This window comes from Cornus florida, unplaced genomic scaffold (genome assembly GCF_030987335.1).
Source record: "Cornus florida cultivar Cherokee Brave unplaced genomic scaffold, ASM3098733v1 CherokeeBrave_3.0.0_Hap2_Chr06, whole genome shotgun sequence".
NCBI lineage: Eukaryota > Viridiplantae > Streptophyta > Magnoliopsida > Cornales > Cornaceae > Cornus > Cornus florida.
The window spans coordinates 88157397-88178065 of NW_026775576.1; the positions used below are offsets into that span (position 1 = coordinate 88157397).

General features: G+C 34.3%; 2 protein-coding genes across 3 annotated transcripts; both read right to left on the reverse strand.

Annotated features, from left to right (window-relative positions):
- Positions 1-5335: 5335 nt before the first annotated feature.
- Positions 5336-9987, reverse strand: LOC132312657 (gibberellin 20-oxidase-like protein). Of its 2 annotated transcripts, none has more exons than XM_059811117.1 (3): positions 9822-9987; positions 6718-9693; positions 5336-6178 (listed from the first exon to the last, which is right to left on the reverse strand). In XM_059811117.1, exons 2-3 carry the CDS (start codon positions 7071-7073, stop codon positions 5581-5583), a joined length of 954 nt encoding a protein of 317 aa, XP_059667100.1. In that variant the 5' UTR covers positions 7074-9693; positions 9822-9987; the 3' UTR covers positions 5336-5580. The 2 variants fall into 2 exon arrangements, 1 of the variants encoding a protein (XP_059667100.1); XR_009483308.1 differs by lacking the exon at positions 5336-6178 and having other exon boundaries at positions 7114-8493; positions 8592-9693; positions 9822-9973.
- Positions 9988-11730: 1743 nt separating this feature from the next.
- On the reverse strand, positions 11731-18849 carry LOC132312658 (uncharacterized protein At3g49055). The gene is made up of 5 exons (XM_059811118.1): positions 17497-18849; positions 16463-16539; positions 16135-16246; positions 15907-16023; positions 11731-12185 (listed from the first exon to the last, which is right to left on the reverse strand). The coding sequence occupies exons 1-5, from the start codon at positions 18694-18696 to the stop codon at positions 11832-11834; spliced, it is 1860 nt and encodes a 619-aa protein (XP_059667101.1). The 5' UTR covers positions 18697-18849; the 3' UTR covers positions 11731-11831.
- Positions 18850-20669: the final 1820 nt, after the last annotated feature.

The following is a 20669-nucleotide window of genomic DNA, read 5'->3' on the forward strand; positions in this document are numbered from 1 at the left end:
GGAAAAAAATGATGATAGAAACTCCTTCACAAATTTTCATCCTCCCAGAAAAATAAGAGATTTTAAATTACTACATCACCTTTAATAAATATTTAATAAATCACATAAATAAAGTAAGGGATGGATTTAATGATAAAAATAACTTAAAAATTTATCTTTCCTTTTATCCTACCGATCAAATTAAATTGTTAATTTTTTTTCATTCTCTTCCATTCTTTCCTTTTATCCTAAAGATCAAATTAAATTGTTCCCTTTTTTTCATTCTCTTCCATTCAACCAAACAAAAAGAGAGAAACGCTTAATCTCATCCTTAGGGATGTCTCAATCATCTTTTATTTTCTCCCTTTCATTCAATTTTTTTTCTTCCTACCGAACCGAACATAAATCTCACTGTGTCCTCTGTGGCGTTTTTCATTGTCTGACTCCGTGTGTGTGTGTGCGCGCGCGCGTGTGTATATTTTAAAGGTAAATTGAGTTGGAATTTTATGATCACTTGTACAACTACATTAGTCTTTCACATGACTTTAGAGTGTTCCTGAAGACCCCTTCTTTCTCTATCTCAACTTTTTCTCTCACCTCTCTCTAACCCTCAGCTGCCCCCTTCGTTCTCTTCCTCTGTTTGCTCCCCACCCTCTCCCATGAGGGTAGGGAGGTGTCCGTACACGCTCTCGTTTAAATTCTCACTACTTATGACTTAATTCTGTCGCTCTCACAATCCTGCTCTCGAATTCACTTTCGATCCTCGCCTCCCACTGCTTAATAAACTCGGCGTGTTATAATTAGTCATTTGGTGGATAGGTTTTTACACCGTTTTGTTATTGTTTTGTTAAATCTGCTCCTGTTAGGCTTGTTTCTGGCTTGACGGGGTAGATCTGTTTTTTTGTCTCCGTCTAGATCTCCGATCTATGTCGGATTTTGTTGTCCCCGTCTCTGTGTGGGTTTTTGTAATACCCCTAATTTTAAAAGGATAGTCTCGATATTTATTTATTTATTTTTATTATATTTTTTTTAATTGTTTAATTGATTATTTGACTAATTGTTTATGCGTTTAATTGAATTAAGTGTTACTTGATTAATTGGCTACTTATTTATGTGTTATTTGTATTTTGTCTACATGTTATTTGTATTATTTGTTTAATTAGATTGTGTGCTTAAATGATGTATTTGATTAATTGTAATTAATTGTAAATTAAATGATTAAATGTTTTATTTTATTTTATTTTATTTTATGGTTATGGTTAGTGGTAATAGGCTAACTAATTGGGTCCCATGGACTACTTGGATAGGAGGTTGGATGGGTATGGATAATTACCCAATGATAGTTCTATATGTATATATATAGATATATATGTATATACGTATATATAAAAAGGAAAGTAATTTATTAATATTATAGTAACTTTAGTATTAATAAATAATCTAATGTATATATTTTATAAATTTATATAATAAGGATACGTAACATGTTTTAAGTTCCCTTTTTAATATTATGGTAACTTTAGTATAAATAAATAATCTGATGTATATATTTTATTTATTTAATGAGGATATAGATAGATTATATGCTTAACATGTTTTAAGTTACCTTTTAATATTATGGTAACTTTAGTATTAATAAATAATCTAATGTATATATTTTATTTAATTAATAAGGATATACATAGATTATATACGTAACATATTTTAAGTTACCTTTTTAATATTTTCATTTTTATTTTTCTTTATTAAGTTGACTTGGATTGGGAAAAGAAATAGGATTATTATTTAGCCTATAAATACACAACTATATGTTGAAAAAGGAGTGAAAATATATCACGTAATATATTCTAGAGAGAGAAGGAGAAAGAGGAAGGAAGGAGGAGAAAACCCTTTAGAGAGAAGATCAAGGAAGAAAAAGTTTAACTTTCAATTCGAAAGTTTAAGACAAGTTCTTATTCTATCTCTTTCCCTTTGATTCGTGTTTCTATACATGCCTAGGAAATTTCAGGATTTATTAAACACATAAAATTAAATAATAATGCATGTTAAATTGGATTAGAACATAGGTTTTATGAAATTGGTTCATATCTGTTCTTGTGTTATGAATTGATGAATACATGATTTTGATTTGATTTCCGGTGTGAATTTTTATATGTTTACATTATGTATTTTTCATATCTGTGGAATGATGGAACGTAGAAACATGTCTATGATTCCTAAACATTAAATAGGAACTAGGTTTGGGTTTAAATAAATTTAAATAGACTCAATCAAAATGATGCTCACTATTTGAATGTTTTAAATAAACAAATGGATTTAATCTTTTAAAATGTTTTAGCAATTAAGATTAAATGTGTAGGATGAATTGGATATGGAGAATGCTTATTTGACGGTATAATAAAATATCATCATATATAAGATTCAGTTTGGTTAGGACATATGATATAGGAAGCTTAAATAAATAATAAGTCATTCATATTTTGTAATAACTTGATATCATATTATCATAGTTATTTCTGGATTGTTTGATTTATTTCCTTAATCGTTACATCAATTGTTGAATTGTGTGATTTAATGCACCGGTATGGGACGGTGGCATTCTAGGGACGGATTAACTTATCAGTTAAGTCCTACCTATTTTATATAAGGGAATGGATTAACTAAAATGTTAAGTCCTACTTATATTCAAGTCAAGTCAGCTGAACAAGTTGAATGACTTATGGAGGATTAATTTATTATATAAGGGAATGGATTAACTAAAATGTTAAGTCCTACTTATATTCAAGTTAGGTCAGCTGAACAAGTTGAATGACTTATAGAGGATTAATTTATACTGAATAGGATGATTACTAGATTTTATATACATAAGTATGGTGTCATGATATGAGCTTGAGTCTCAAGATCAGTGGTTAGGGTGCGTATATCGCCAGGAATGTGTAGCTAGATATAGTGTAGTTGTGTACACTGGTAGGTCTAGGTATTCATGCCCACTATATGTGCGTTTTGCATGTTGCCTACTATTCAAGTTGAGACAACCCTATGGTCTAATGAGGTTCCTTTAGTGTGTGTATATATATATATATATATATATATATATATACGGACTACTAGTTACTGTTGGATTGACTAGGATGTATACGTGTATCGGATTTCTGCTTGGACTGTAGTAGAGTAGAACTTGTTTGTGTGCCTGACCCACCATTATTTTTCAGGTGTTCGTCAGGAGTAGAGGTTGTTCGTGCTGAGCGAGGATCAGTCTACTTCATTCTTCCGATGTTACATAGGAGTTCCTTTATGATTCAGTTTCCTGATTTAGACAGTTATTACTGTCATTTGTTTAGTTTGGATTTTCTAGGGATCCACACAGTATGGATTCCCGAGTCGTATTTTGGAGGATCAGTTGTATCAGAAGAGTTTATTAATTAATGGAAATATATTCTGAGGTTTATTATTAAATTATCATTTTAGTTTCTTGTCAGCATTTTATTTATTCTTCTTTATTTTTTTGTACTCTGTATTCGTTTATTATCAATTTGTTTTGATATCCTAGGGTATTCGGGCGTGGGCCTGGCCAACCCGCATTCGGAAATCTGGGGGTATCACAGTTTTGTTGTCCCCGCCTCTTGTGTGGGGTTTGAGTGCTGGGTTTGGGGGACCTGTCGGTGGCGTCTTGTGGATGCAGTTTTGGAGCAACTGCCTTGATAATGGTCTGACCTGTGGGTCACTGCCGTTACTGCTTTCCTCCATTGGTGGTTTCCGCTGTTGTCTCAGCAAATCTGGAGTCATTTTTTACACTCTTTGTAGATGTCGTATGATAAAAAAATAATAAATAAATAAATAAATATGATTTTAAAGTCAGAGTAATATGTGGTCAATTATAACTTTTCATTAAATTAACGCTTGATTCTTTTACTATATTAATTATGGTCATTTAAGAGGCTTTGTCGCCAAGCATAATCAAAAAATCAATTAATTCAAGCATGAAATAATAACTATATTTTCATGTTGTTTGACTATATTTCTAAGCCTGCTCAAAATTATATAATCATCTTGGCTTACTTGAAATTCTTGGTTTAATATAGTCAAAATGTATTTTGCAAGAATCTTATTGCAACATAAATAAAATTCATTCCATGTGATATGTTCTAATATTCACCTAATTTGTATATGGTCTTTAAAGTCTTCCTCTAAAAAAAATAATAAAAAACTCCATTATATAAATTATATTTCTCATTCCAATTAATTTGGTCCGTCCATAAGAAGTGGCAGTGAACATTGAATGTTATGCAAGGTGTCATCAAATGCTGCCAGACAATGTTGAAGTATAATTTGACCTCCAGAGGTGCACTGTTGGATGGACCGTCCCCATGAATTAATTAACGCTTGATTCGTTGACTGTCAATTTAATCAACACCAAAACTTTGTGGCCAACCATAATCACAAATATAATCAATCCAAATAAAATACTACTCAGATACTCCTTCTATTATTTTATTTTTTTTTCTAAATATAAATTAACAATTTTTTTTTCTTGGCAGTTGACTACAACCTTGGACGGAGCTATGCCGGGCTGAGCACTGATGTTTTATTTTATTATTATTATTATTTTTTTTCTGCCGCTAGTTCAGTGGTTTGTTGGTACTAATGTTTCATTTATATTAAACACCTAATTTTTTTCTAAAATTGTAGCAACACTCCCACTGAATTTTTTATAAAACTCCCCTATTTTGTGCATTAGTAGCTTTCTTGAGTATTGTTGAAAGCCCTCCTCTCCCAATTTTTGGCTACTGAAGGAGAAAAACTTATAACTAGAGCATCTAAGTTTTTCTCCATAAAAAATTGACAAATTGAACATACCTTAACACTATCAGCTTAACACTATCAGTTCAAGAACCATTGGTCCTGAACCAATCGGTCTAGTCACCATTAATCGTGTAAATAATTGTGTCAGAAATGTATAAATTTCTTTTTTCAGGTTTTTGTTTATGCGTGATTGGTTGAGACCGTTGGTTCCAAACCATCTAAAAATTTCTCTACCTGTTCGGCATTTAATAAGAACTTGAACCCACAACTAACCTCATGAGTCAAATTTGTCGTGCATGAAGTTGATTGGCCGAGAATACTACACAGTAAATACCCAGGATATTGAATACTTTCTCCTCCTTTAACTATATTGTATATCATTTTCTTATTATATTCACTAGATTTGTGAGAGGAATGCAAAAGATGTCATATGGTTTATCTTTGCTCTCTTCCAGTTCCTTACCTTAAAAAATCTTATATATTCAATTACTAAACTAACTCATGCATGCATACATATACACATCATTCATTAACAAGCACAAAAGGTCAAAAAAATCTTAAGAGGTTGTCATTAATAGGAACAAATAAACAAATGAGCCACCAAATTCGATGAATGCTATAATTCATGAACAATCCCAAGGAACTACTGATTAAAAGTACCTGGACTCCAAATCCCACTTAGCAGACACAATTAACTGTCTTGTTTAATTCTCAATCTCTTATTTTCCGTCAATCAGAACACCTTCACACACACAATCAATCAATGAATAATAATGTACCATAATATATTGAAAGCTTTCATCCTCCAGTTCCTGCAAAATCTTTCACTGTAAACCCAACTTTTTCGAACTGCCCTTTCTCACTGCTCTCTCGAAATTTCAAATAATTAGCACAAACAAACGGGTTGTAGAGCCTCAAATTCCCGTAACCCACTACTTCCTCAGGTGCAGATATCAGCTTGTCATCTTCGAAGCACCAAAAGAAAGCAAGAGAAAATCGATTAACAGATCGCTTTAAAACGACTCTGTGCTCAGAAGATCTCAACTTCCCATTGCTCCAGGCCTGCATTAAGTCCCCTATGTTCACCACAAGAGTGTCTTCACACGGATTTATATCCATCCACTTCCCTTCCTTTGACCTCACCTGGAGACCACCAATCTCATCTTGATAGACAATTGTTACACAGCTCATGTCAGTGTGCATGCCAAGACCCTCAACTTCTTTTTCCATAACGAACTCGGGTGGCGAGTAGTTGATAATTCTCAAATAACCATGACAGCCACTGAATTCAGATTCAAATTTCCTCTCAAAATCATTCCCCAAACACATCAGTACAAGCTCCACAATTCTTTTTGATAGCTTTGTCATCTGGTCCCCGTACTCTTTTGATATCTCACTAGCAAAAGAAACAAGTAGATAACTAACAAAAACAAGATAAAGTTTGAGATGCATACAAATAGTAAAAGGGTAATGCAAACTACGTAAAAACATAACCATTTGTTTCTACTTTATATGACATTTACAATATCCTATTAAGACCAGCAAATAAATGTGAAATTTTGCCAATTGGGAACCTAAAAGATGTAATGATGGCTAAAAACAAATCTGAACGGCAACGGAAATTTGAGTATGTGGAAAATAACTGGATAAATAAAGGAAGAAACATAATGCAGTGAGGAGCACTAGCTATGAATCAAGTCTACAATGTAAAGATAGCTTTCGAGATATCCTCTTCTTGAAATTGTGAAAACCATCCTTCTATTTTAAGAAGAAAATAAAAACGTAATTACAACTTCTAAGTATCGTTGTGGTAATAATTCCACTTTTAGTAATATCTCCATTCTAAAGGAGACGTTTTTTTCTTCAAATGCCATGACAAAACAAATTCATGGGTGGTAAAAAAGGTTCATAAGTTTAATATGTTGTTTTCTGTACCTGAATTCTGAATCTGGCTCATTAAGGAGGACTTCAACGGAACTCTTGGCAGAGGCAAAAAAGTTGGGTCCAGATACCCTTAGACTCTCGAAGAAAGGGGAGGCAATGAAATGAGGAGTATAGGTTTTGATTGTTGATGAGGGACCAGCTTTGAGTTTCATCTCGGCAGGGAGGTTGAAAAGATGGTTTGAAAGGGAACAGAGTTTACTGTAAAGCTCCTTGGAGATTCCATGGTTGATGATGTGAAAGAAACCCCATTCTTTGCAGGCTAGAAAGAGGGAGGAGAGCAAGGATGGGTTAAAGGGCTGCGAGATGTCAAAAACAGGAAGTGCTATGGAAGTCTGAGATCCAGACATTATTGTTTAAAATATGAGATATAAGTCAGTTTGTTCAGTTGGGTTAGGCTGTTAAAGAAGCTAGTTGGTTAGATATATAGAGAAATGCATTATACATATAGACATACAAATATTCAATGCATAAAACTATAGATTAATAATAAATACATTTATATGCAATTACAGAATTCTACTAGTATAGTTTAATATCAGGGAATTGTATCATATGATATGCATTTATGAAAATCTCGATCAGGATCAACTCAAAAGCACAAATGAGATGAGAAACAAGTAACTCACTCGAACAGATCAACGGATATAAAAGCATACACACCAATACAATGATATATGAATTATGAGGCAACCATAAATAAATGGTATTTATATATTATCAGTACTGATTACTATATTGATGTGACCAAGGCTTTGGGGCAAGTTTATAGTTTTCAAGTACAAATATCATAGAAAGGCATTAATGTAAAGGTTGACACTACAATTTTGCTACTTCTGGAAGGAATATTCTTTTTTCTTGGATTTGTGTGTGAAGAAGGTCAGTGAGGAGGATGCTTGGATTTGTTAATTTGTAAGCAAATGGGCGGCAACAGGCAGGAATGATGGAAGTGTGCTGGTCATCTGTCCTTTGTCAATTCTGTTACTCATAGGCTCTTGAGCTTAGATTCTTCCAGAGGAAGTCTTTGCTAACCCCATCACTATGTCAAACAAGTATGACTTTTAGGTAAGCTATTTTTTATACAAACAAATTCAGGTAATAGAGGAAAAAAATTCCTGTTTTCATGGTTGTCTCACTAAGACAAATTAAATTAGTGTTTACTCCAATCTAGAAAGGAAAAAGAAAAAGAAAGAATCAACAGTCCCCACAAGTAAACTAATGAAACCACAGCTGTTCCTGCATTGCCTACATTCAATTTGCAGTGGGCAGGAGGACATACACCCGATATTTGTTAGAAATGTTCATCAAATACAAACATACACTTTTTTAGAATTAATGGTAGATCTGCAACATTATTACTTGGTTGCAGATTTTGTATCTTAAAAAATAAAACCATAAATAAACGGCCAATCTCAGTTTTTGCATACACATATGCCACGAACTTCAAATCACCATTATATGAGGAAAGTGAACAATTTAATGTTAAATTAAATCTACTGAATTGCCAAAAAAAGGAAACTCAAACAAATTAAAATTATGATAAAAGACTCATACCAACCTTCAAATCACTTAACAACATTCTCTAGCAACATGAATTAATTCAATTACTGTATATGCAAAAACTAAGAATTGTGCAGAGAAAGCGAACACAACAATTTAATCCTGTTGAGTTTTTTCAACTGTAACCCAAGAGGTCACAAAAATTGCCTGTATAGAACCTAACCACATGGCTGTCTATGTAGCTGTTAACTTCATTGTGTACTTGCACAACTGCAAAGAAAGATAAAATCAAAAGTAAATGGCATTTTTATGGAGTAACTGAGTGAAGATAAAAACAAAAAGGGAACACAAAGATGATAAGGGTGAACCTCAGGTATCTTGGAGAATCACAAATCAGATATTGTTGTTTGCACAGTGCTCGTGGTTATCTGAGTATCAAAATATATGGCCCAGTGGGTAATATGGAAGGTGATATTAATTTATATGTTAACAATGTTTAAACTAAACTGCTTTGTTTAGAGCCAGAGGTGGTGTAACATAGCAGCATCCATTGTTGAGTTTCAATTCTTTAAAATGTTGAATGATGGATGCAACAATAGAGATAACACATTCAATTGATAAATGGAAACTCATTTCTGTGAAATTAATATTGCTTTATATGGCCAAACAAACCTCAATGTCACTTTTTGTGCTGTTTAGAATAAAAGCACTAAGATCCTCAATCGATAGAACTAACTTGGATCATTTGAAAGCTTAGTTCATAGAAACCCCAAATTAGACTCCATAAGGTCCCTGTTATTCCATGTATAGCCTTTATTAAAGAAAAAAAAAATGGAACAAACTAGCTCGGTTCTTATCGTAAACTTGGCAGCCTGATCTTTTACCATTACAACAAACAATAACCCTATTAGGGCCAAGCCAACACAATATCAGAATATAAAATCTCATTGAATGGAACAAAACCAATTACATTAAGCTAGTAAATGGGGTAAACTTTTTTTATTTCATTAATAAAAAACAACTTTAAAACAACATATTTAATTCTTTAGAGCTCAGCTACTACACTTATTGACATCAAATAGAAGTAGACTTGTACTACTCCACAGCTTCCTCCAAATTCAATTTCCAAATATGAAAGAAAATTAATTTAAGATAATACAAATGGGTTACAGTTCAAGTTCAAATTCAACAACTGCAAATTCAGAGATCAGAGACCACACCAGTCTTGAGCTTCGGTTCCGAATTCGGTTTCTTGATAGAGCATGAAGACTTAAAAGCTTCAATCTGTGATTGGCATTTAACGTAGTCCCCTTTGTTCTCTTCCAAGCATTTCTTGAGAGCCTCAACATCACAAGGTGACATTATCTTCTTCACACTATTATTTCCTCCCTTCTCATCCATTAATTTATCTCCAACCGATTGATTTATATATAACTGAGCTTCAGAAATAAAAAATCCTGAAGGAAACACCTGCTCCAACATAAAAAGCCAGGAATCGGTGGACAAATTTCAGTTCTAAACGAAGTCGTATTTATCTACAAATACACATGTATATATCAGAAAACTTATAAATTAACGAAATTAATTGATCAACTTACTCGTTTCTGCAATGGGATTGTTTCAGAAAGAAGAAATTTTGTGATTTTAACGATGAAAGAATAATGAAACAGAGGAGAAAAATAGTTAGCAGATATCGGGTTTTAGAAAACCCTAGTTAAAAACCTTCCAAGCTTCAGCGGAACCGCGAATAGGCTGGGTTGGGTAATCATGAAGACAAGCACAAGCCCAACATTAAATGACTAGCACAAGCCCACATAAATAGTTAGCCCAACTGAATGCGCTTGGACGAAGATCTTTCATATCTTTCGAAATGCAGGTAAAAAAGGGCAAGGTTTATTGAAATAATTTTAGGAGTTTTTTTTTAACCTTTGTTCGTGTGAACAAATACTCTGTAAATTTTTAGAACAAGTCTGAATCAAATAGCAAGTATCGTGTCTCAGTCATATCTCCACTACTTTTCAAAATATATGGTAAAAATTTGAGACTCCAAAAAAATAAAGGAGGTCTGTAAAATTTTTATTAATGACAACAACAACAAAAAGAAATAAATAAATTCAAATAGCGATGATTACAACTGTGAGACTTTCCATCTTTACTCTTTCAAAATTCAATATATGAATATGTAAAAGCCAACTGAATAAGTTTTAAACATAAGCTAGATTGCAAATGTCATTGTTTTTTATTGCATTACTATTATTTTACAAGTAGACAGAAAAACATCAAATTTAACTAAAACAGCAATATAGAACATGGATGCAACAAAATGATAGGAATGGCGGGGAATAGTTTGGCTCTGAAGTTCGTTTTCGTTTCTCATCTCATATATATATCCCGGGATTAGGGTAAGATTTTGATACGTGCATATGTTATTGTCCAAACGCAAATTAGAAACACGTGAGATATCATTTTTTTTTCTTTTTTTTCCTAAAACGTTGATATCATTCATTTTAAAGAGATCATTATTTTTCTCTTTGAAAATAATATATATATATATATATATATATATATATATATATATGCACAATGTTACACTCGGTCGGTACGGAGAAAATTACGCCACGCAAGCAATAAACGGAAAAAATTGCGTCACGCAAGCAACACGCCGGTAATGAACAAAACTGTGCAAGTTGTTTGTATAACATGTTTGTAAATTATAATTATATAAAAAATTATATAAGAGTTTATATAAATTTTATTAATTGATTGTAATGTATCCTAACCGTCAAATATGCCTATATGAAGACTGGAATTTTCATTGGTATTGGGGAGAGTGTGTCATAATTTACTATGATTAAATTATATTTTACATTTTTCGAATGTTTCTGGTAAAAAAAATTGTACAACCGGATAAATTCACTTCTTTCACACAATTATTCTGTATGCTCCTTTTTTATTTTTCAAACCAATGTTGAATAAGTGTTCAAACCATGGGTAACGTTAAAGTTATAATAAAGAAAAAGTTTGTCCCACCCTTAATTACATTTTGTTCATATAATACCTTGATACTGGCATACAACCAATTTAATATTTCCAGCACATGGATATGTTACTGCAAAAACGATAAGCAGAAGCAATCGCATTAAAAACCTTTGCAAATGTTCTACCACTGATAAGTAGGAGCAATCGCATTAAAAACCTTTGCAAATCCATATTCTACCGCTGAGACTCACGGTTATGAATCTAAAGATTTGGTCATCTAAATTTGTAATATATATAATCAGGAAAATACAGAAATTCACAAGATTGAATTCTCATAACAAGGAGTAGAAGAACATTTGTTACACTTGAAAAAATAGTAACGGTAGTGTGCAGGCATTCGTTATACTTGCAACACAATAATAACTAGATACTACAGAGTACATCTTTTTAAAAGGAACAAACAAGCCATATATAGATTTTAGATAATTAGAGCTGGGGAAGGATAATAAGAAATATAAACAGTAGAGGGAAATTGAAAAGCAAAAATTATTGATAAGTGGATTATACAGTAAATCAAGCAATTTGAGAACAAATAACATTTAACAAGGTTGAGAAAAGATATTAAGATGTCACACGTTAGAATGAAGCAAGGCTTGCATTTCTGGTAGCATCCGTCTCACATTCTGAAATCTAGTGTTTGTATCATTAGCAGGGTTCTCTTTGGGGGCTCGCCATGGCCAACAAATGTACCTAACCTTACGGTTACTTCGCTCCCTGCTTTCTGCTTCTTCTAATTGTCTTGTTAGCTCCTCAATCCGCTCACGCAGTCCAGCAGCCCTGCTGTCAGCCAGCTGGAGAGACCTCTCTGCTGCTGCTTGGGCAGCCATGGCAGCGGCAGCTAGTTCATCTTTCAGCTTTAGTTTGCCATTTGATACTTCTAAAGCAGCCTTTGTTTTTTCCAATTCTTGTTTCAGAATAAAAGCCTAATAGAGATGCAATCTTTTAGCATAAGTTACAGCACACCTTAAGGGGGAAAATAGCAGAGAGATAGAGAGGGGATAAACTAACAAGATCTTTAAGAGAATTTTGAGCATTAGATTCCAGGCATTGCTGTTGTATATATGAACCACGTATATTTAAATCCAGATTCTTCTGAAGCGATTATTAGTTAATGCCGTATCCAAGTGATAATTAGACCTTTATGCTGCGTTTGGTGTGCAAGAATGGAATGCAAGAGGGAATGGAATGAGAATGTGAATGGAATGATAATAATCATTGTAGTGTTTGGTTGGACCAATTTAAAATTTAGAATGGAATAAATTTCAAATTGAGTTCTCCAAAATATCCCTCTTAATAACAAATAAATTAAATTAACAAAATAACATTCTTCTATAATTTTAAAAAAATAAATGGTGGCAGCGGCAGTGGTGGATGGTGGTAGAGGTGGGGAAAACAGTAGTGGTGTAGGTGACAATGGTGGAAGGCGGCGGCGGTGGTGGTGGCGAAAGGAGATAGTGGTGTAGGTGGCAGTGGTGAAAGCTAATGAAGTTGGCTGTGGTGGTGGTGGAAGGTGACGGTGGTGGTGGAATGTGGTGGAAGGCGGTGGCGGTGGCGATGGCGGTGGCGGTGGCGGTGGCGGTGGCGATGGCAGCAATGGTGATGGAAGTCGGTGGAAGGCAGTGGCGGTGGCGGTGGTGAAAGGCGGTGGCGGTGGCGGTGGTGATTGTGGCTATTGTGAAAGGTGGTAGTAGCGGAAGGCAGTGGCGGTGGAAGACGGTAGTGGTAGTGAAAGGCGGTGGCGTAGGTGGTGGTGGCGGTGGTGAAAGGCGATGACGGTAGCGGTGGTTGCAGCAAAGGAAGGCGGTGTCGGTGGAAAGCGGTTGGCGATGGTGAAAGTCGGTGGCGGTGGTGGTGGTGGTGGAAGGCGGTGGTAGTGGTAGAAGTCAGTGGTTGTGGTGGTGAAAGGCGGAGGTGGTTTGGACTTGAACATGACGGATTTTTTGAGAAGTTGATTTCTTTTAAAAATTTACTTGGGAATGGAATGGTCATTCCATAGATTTAGTTGTGGAATGGATTTTCATTCCAATGGAATAGCCATTCCCACTTTAAATTGCATACCAAACAAATAAATGGTTGGAATGGGCATTCCATTCCATTCCTGCACACCAAACGTTCAAAAAGATATATAATTATTCACAATTAATGTTTTAAAAAAATAAAAAAAGTTTTCAACAAGAATGAGCTTCACAAGTACATAAAAGTAACCAACAACATATAGAAATCTCAGGTTTCTAGATATATCGCACTACAAGTGAGATTCTGGCTCCACGGCTAAATTTATCCAAGTCTAGCTCAATTACTTTCATGCTATGTTTGGTTGCATGGAATTAGTGCCTTGAATTGGAATTGGAGATAAATCTGTTTAAACTTACCCAAACCAAAACAATCCGATATTGATGCATCACCAAATCTGATTTCTACATTATATGAACCTTCAACAGACGTATAGACAATAGGAGTCAAAGAAACAGACTTGCTGTAAAGTCAAGGTTGGGTTATATTACCCAGACCTTATTGATACAACTCTAATCCACTATCTTCCAAAGATATTTGTAATATTTTTTTTTTAATACATATAGGTGATCTCAGGTTGGTGAAAGGGATTGTATGTAAATCTTGCTCAACCAAGGCAACCCAAATTTATGCCAAATTTAGTTTCAACATTACCAAATGATCAGACAAAAATGTGACTATGTTCGGCCTTGCTCCTCTATTAGATTTGCACCCAATTATACTCCAAGCACTTCTTTTACATGCAAATGACATTTATTACCATCCCTTACCCCAATCGCTAACCCCACACATCCTCCACCTCCTCCCACACATATATACAAATACAACAGCTTCAGTCATGAACGAGCCTGGCAGCTAAAAAATGATGTCCTACAACGTTGAGTTCAAAGACCACTGTCCTAAAAATGCATGTCCCTATAAATAAATAGATATCAGTGATAGATTCTATAATAACCAACATCACATGCATATAAAATCATCAATAGAAGGGTGAAATGACTTGTAACTGTATACTGTAGATAAAAGTTATCCCACCCTTTCAAGGTGCCTTTTAATTTTTCTTTCTTCTGGTTTGCATGAAGATTCATCAAACGCTGAATCATATTTCTAACTTTTTCCTGGATCAATGCTAAGAATCAAACGGCCTAAACCACCCATTACCTTTAAAGTTTCAATGTCATGCCAGCACTTGACTAGAATGATACAACAGCTTCGGCCTTCCTAATTTGGAACTGTATTGAGCATATTCAAAACTTCTTTTCCTTTTCAAGTACAACAACAATCAAGCCTTCTTCCCAACTACTTGGGGTCAGCTACATGAATCCTATATTTCCATTCCGCTCTATTTAAGGTCATAGCCTCGCTCCATCCAATGCTACCATCCTTCCTTACTAACTCTACCCACGTTAACTTTGGTTCTGCTCTTCCCCTAGTATTATCCTCAATGTGGACTATGTCTCTTCAAACTTAAAGATCTTCTTTGCACATGCCCAAACCATCTTAACCGATTTTCTCTCATTTTATCTCCAATTTGTACTACTCCAACCATCTCCCGAATGTGATCATTTCTAATTATATTCTTTATAATCTTATTTCACGTCTATCTCAACATTCACGTTTCTATCACACCCACTTTATGCATATGTTGTTTCCTAGTTGCCCAATACTCTGTGCCATAAAGTATGGTTGGTCTAATAGTTGTTCGATAGAACTTCCCTTTCAATCATAAGGGGATACGCCCATCACACAATATACTCAATGCACTCTTCCATTTTACTCATCCTGCCTTGATTCTATGATTGACGTCCTCTCCAATGTCTCCTTCATTATGAATAATTGAGCCTAAATAGTGAAAACGTTCACTTTTTTGTACCTCTTGATTCTGAATCCTCACTACATCCTCATTTGTATTTTTAGATTTACTAAAATTAAATATTCCATATAATCAATTTCATTTCTACTTATCTTAAACCCTTTTAGTTCTGAAGGTTCTCTCCAAACCTCCAATTTGGTATTATTAATCCCTTCTCTAGTCTCATCGACTAAAACAATATTATTGGCAAATAGCGTACTCTTTTCTTTTTCAAGTATTACTAAATATTTACAAGGTGAATAAAATTACCAACTGAAACATTATGTAGAGAATTCATGTCTCAAGCCACACCGTAAGTCCTATAAGCCACAAACCACTTCATAAGTTTTATTAGCTTCTAATCACTAACTTAGTTCAAGAGTGAACATCCCTAGCACGGAGTTGCTATAATCAAGATGGATTGTACAGCCAATATCATATTTCCGTTTTTGTCATTATCATCTTGCCTTTGTCCCATATTGATAGGGTCGGCCATGCCATTTTTGCCATCAGAAAAGGTAAATTCCCAAAAGGCTTTATAATGATCTTCAACAAAAGAAGATGCTTTGAAGAAAAACGTTTTAATATAAAAAGTTACAAAATCAAAGAAAGAAAGAAAGAGAGAAAGCTTTAAATCAGTTGATACTAATGGTAAATCAAGAAAAAGCGCACATCAAATAAAGCAGTAACATGACAAACCAGTTGATTCCCCCCACCCACACACACACATTTAAGAGAGAGAGAGAGAGAGAGAGAGAGAAGAGAGGAATAAACTATACCACTTTGTCACGTTCTTCAATGACATTCTTTCCAGCTTCCACTTCCAACTCACAAGCTTCCCTCCATCTAGCAACTTCTTCTTCAGTTTCTTTTATTTCCATCAGGAGTTCCTCAATCTTATAGACAAAGGAGAAAAGAAAATGTCATCAATAAAAAGTTACAAGGTATATGCTTAGGAATGAAAATATAGTAGCATCTCCTCCTCCCTATATAAAACAGAAACTCACATTTTGAGCTACTATTATCTCTCTATCTTCCATCTCTTTTATGTATGATGTGTTTTCTGCAATTATTTGAGCTTGTTTCTCTGTGAGACTCTGTAGGCGCTCAGTGTCTGACCTGGCAAAGAATAGGTAATTAAGAATCCATAACCAAGTAAGTGAAACTCAACCTAGTTAAGGAATTTTTTTTCATTTTCCTCTCTTGTTGGGAGAGAGGGATAACAAGTACACAACCCAAAACATCACGAGACACTAACATTTTTTTTTTTTTTTAAATAGGCTGAGACATGAATGTAACCTATACAGTATTTGCTGCCTTGTGATTGTGAATTACCTAGAATCCTCCAATGATCTCCTTAATTGGGTGATTTCAAGTCGTAGATTCTTCATTATCCTCTCCACAGTTGAGGCCTGGCAAGAACAATTACAGAAACCATATAAATGCTTATATTGCACAATGATAATAATGTATTGACATAATGAACCATCAGCAGTTTCAGACAATACAGAAACCATATAAATGTTTATATTGCACAACGGTAATACATGAACCCAGACTGCATAAGAATTTTATATTAATGAAGTCGCATTATAAAATTTATTTCATGGTTTTTCTATGAGAAAATTTGCCATCTACTTACTTACCCGAAAGAGGAAAGAGTTATGATCCAATCATATTCTAATTTGAAAACACGATCACATAAAATTTGCAAAAAGTGCAAAGTTTGACTGCCTGCCAATTTGAAATCCATATAGCAGCAGCAGAAACTTCTAAGATAATCATCATCGATTGAATTACTTTTCAGAATAGAGGTTATCAGGTGTGATACGAGGATCTATTGAGAAATTTCATCAAAGAGTTTACGAAATGAACAACCAAAAAGTAGCGCCACAATAAGGCTATAAATATCTTCAATTTCCCTGTAATTGTGCTAGGGCAGTTTGTCATCAGTGAAAGTAATAGGGGTAAAAAATTTAAATGAAGTGTCTGATGTAAAAAAATTAAGGTTTTTCAGTTCAAATCCGTCCAAATGGCAGGTCGTTGGATGTCATGCAACAGGGAATTGGGGTATCTTGCAGTAGTGATTGAAGAATATCTTACTAATGCCTCTCTTCCTATTTGTTAGAAAAATCATGTTACCATTACGGCTCACTCTTTTTAATTTTGTTCAAGAACCACTTTCTCAATGATGCAACCCAGAGTTTGTGTGCAGTCTCTGAGATGCCATGTAGGGGTCAGAATATCATGCCAACTGAGTCACAAAATTTAGGCATTAATATAGGCTAATGCTCACACATATACACACAGTACATAAAGTAATAGACTACGTTGAGTTCCAGAACAGATAAAGAGAAGCAGAGTCATACCAGGCTAACACCCTCCTCTTCGCCTTCACTGCCATCTGATTTTCCGACCGTATTAGCTCCCATATTATCCAATGATGTCTCATTGGTTCCAGCCCCCATCATGAATCCAAACCCCACCCTCTGCAACCCTCTCTCAGCAATCTGCAAAATCGCCCCCTTCTTCTGTTCACTGTTTCCTTTTAGCCTATTCAAACTCTTCTCAACTGCGTCTTTTTCCACCAAAGCAATCCTAAGCAAGCTATTGATGTCCCGATTCTCCTCTGTCAAACTCACTACACTGTTCTCCAACTCCCTCTTCTCTTTCTTCCTCATCTCCTGATTTGCAATCAACTTCAACTCCACCAAGCTCGCAAACTTTGAAACCGCCTTTGATTCTACCAAAAATGCCCTCAATTCTTCATCTACTTCCGATTCTTCTCTCATTTCCTCTCCTTCATCAATAGTAACTCCAACTTCATCTTCATCCATGCTGTCAATTACCCTTATCAGACACTCCTTGACCGATTTAAGGGATTCCAAATTCTCCAATAAAACCCTAACTTTCTCACTCTTCTCGTCAAGCAACTCCTTGGTTCTCTCTCTAGAAGCTCCAAGCTCGATCAGAACATCTTCTTTTTCCCTCAATTCATCGTCAAACTTTCTCACTAACTCACTCTTCTCGTCAAACAACTCCTTAATTGTCTCTCTAGAAGCTCCGAGCTCGTTCAGAACATCTTCCTTTTCCCTTAATTGCTCATCAAACTTTCTCACCAACTCATCCTCTCGCTCTCTCGAAGACACCTCGAGTCCACCAAGCTCGTCGCGAAGAGTGTCTCTTTCTCTCGAGACTTCCTCAATAACCTTTGCAAGATCGACATTGTGCTTCACAGCTTCGTCTTTTTGCTGCTGGAGTAGGGCTAAGTTTTCATCCGTGACCGTCGTTTTCGATTGGAGGCTATGGTACGATGTGCGAAGAGCTTCGAGCTCCGCAACAAGAGAGTCGTTTTTAATCTGTAATTCGCGAAGATCATCGGAAAATTCATCGTTTCCAATCGATAAATCTTCACCGTCTATATAATTATCTTCATCGGATATTTTATCGTTTCCAATCAGAAAATCTTCACCGTCGATGTGATTATCTTCATCAGAGAATATATGGTTTCCAATCGGTAAATCTTCACTGTCGATGTGATTATCTGAAGAAGTTTCGATGGTGTCCATGATCTGTATAGGATTAGAAACTCGAAGATTTTCATAATGAGGATATGAGTGAGAGAGAGACACAGAAATGAGTTAGGAGAGAGAGAAGAAACCCTAGCTACCAGTCAAGAATAAAACGAGGGAAGAACGTTTAGTTAGGACTTGGGAGATGCGGAATAATGATATCATGGAAGTGTAAAATTTGGCGCGCGGAGTATAAATATCCATAATTTGATGGATTTATTTACTCTATTTTTTTAATTAAAAAAAAAAAAAAAACTACTAAACCTTAAAAATAAATAAATAGGACATCTCAGTTTAGAAATGAAAGAAATAAAAGAAATTTCATCAATATATTTGAGCCCATAAGTCAAGCCTAAAACACTAATTAATTATTTATTTACTATTAAAATTGTTTTCCAACAAGATTTATGTGTATCACATAAAACAAATAATCACGGCAAGATTTAAAAGTTAGGAGTATTACCTGAATTAAATCCCCTTTCATTAATAAAAACAACATATTATAACGATCTCCTATCTCTTCTCCTCTTTTCATCCACCCACACAAATGTTTTTTATTTTCTCCACCCAACTCTTGAACTCCATCGCCTCTATTTATAAATTCTTCAATTTATAAATAAAGTCTCTAGTCTTACTACTGTCCTACTACAGTGTTTAGGAAAATAAAATCGTCTCTATTTCCCTTACTAGTGTCCTACTAGTCTTTAAAAAAATAAATCTCTAATAAGCAAACAAATTATACACATATCACGCAATGCCACCGGTCGAAACATTGCAATGGGTAATTCAATGTTCACAGTTTTCACAAGCCCGTTAGACAATTAGATTCCTCCGGTATAATTTGAATCATACCCTAACATATTCATAAATGCTTTAGATTAACTCATACAGTTAGAGTAATATAGTCACTCTTCTGATCTTCTTAGCCTTTGGAATCAAACCAATATCAATAGTCTACAGTCTTTAGAAAAATAAAATTTAAAATGAGTAAACAAATTATACACATATAATGCAATACCACTCGATAATTCAATATTTGTTGTTTTCACAAGCGCAACCAATCAACTTAGTTAGACCGGTTAGACGGTCAGATTCTTCCGGTATAATTTGATTCACACCCAACATATTCACAAGTACTTTAAATTAACTCGTGTAGTTAGAGTAATTTAGTCACTCTTACAGTCTTCTTAGCCTTAGCATTACCCTTTGGTATCAAACCACTGCCAACAATTGCGTCCACATAGCTAGGTTATACTCATCGTGGCATTGTCATACTTGTAATGCCCAAAATTCTTGTTTCTTAGAGTGACTTTGGCAGAAAGCCATGTAATTAAGACGGAGAGGCCGTGTTGAGATTTTGAATTGTACCTAATTCTCGTGTTCGGAGTTTTAACACGCATCATGGTCAGGCAAAAAATAAGATTACTATGGTCTGAAACGCGGCAAAAGAATCCATTCACACAAGATGGAATGAGATTTTAAAAATAAAAAATAAAAAAAAAAAAGAACAAGGGTAGTTATTTATAAATATATATATATATATATATATATATATATATATATATATTTATATTTCTTTTTATAACTAATGGATTCTTTCCTTTCCTTTTCTTTTCCTTTTTTTTTTTTTTCTAAATCCATTTATTTATTTTTATTCTACACCATTCACACAAGTTTTTTTTCTGTAAATATTTACACAAGTTAGTTGTGCACTTGGTGTAAATCCAAGTTATTAATAAGATTATAATAAATTTTTAAAAAAAATTATTTGATCAATGATTAAGTTGATAAACTATAATTTATTTGATTAATTTGATGCTTTTCAATGTGAAGTAAGGAATTGTTAGGAAACGTGCAAATTTTAAAAACTTTTCGAAAGATTTTGATTCATAAATTTTGATTTATTACATAGAGACAAGTTTTATGCAAAAATAAAATATGATGTATCATTCAATTAATAAATTGAATAC

What these genes read in the sequence shown, in the direction of transcription:
- LOC132312658 (XM_059811118.1), bottom strand. Translation starts at nt 18,696, where the DNA reads ATGGACACCATCGAAACTTCTTCAGATAATCACATCGACAGTGAAGAT. An exon ending in AAGAGGAGGGTGTTAGCCTG is followed by an intron (nt 16,540 to 17,496) that starts GTATGACTCTGC and finishes TGTTCTTGCCAG; the next exon opens with GCCTCAACTGTGGAGAGGAT. An exon ending in AGATCATTGGAGGATTCTAG is followed by an intron (nt 16,247 to 16,462) that starts GTAATTCACAAT and finishes ATTCTTTGCCAG; the next exon opens with GTCAGACACTGAGCGCCTAC.
- LOC132312657 (XM_059811117.1), bottom strand. Translation starts at nt 7,073, where the DNA reads ATGTCTGGATCTCAGACTTCCATAGCACTTCCTGTTTTTGACATCTCG. An exon ending in GAGCCAGATTCAGAATTCAG is followed by an intron (nt 6,179 to 6,717) that starts GTACAGAAAACA and finishes TTCTTTTGCTAG; the next exon opens with TGAGATATCAAAAGAGTACG.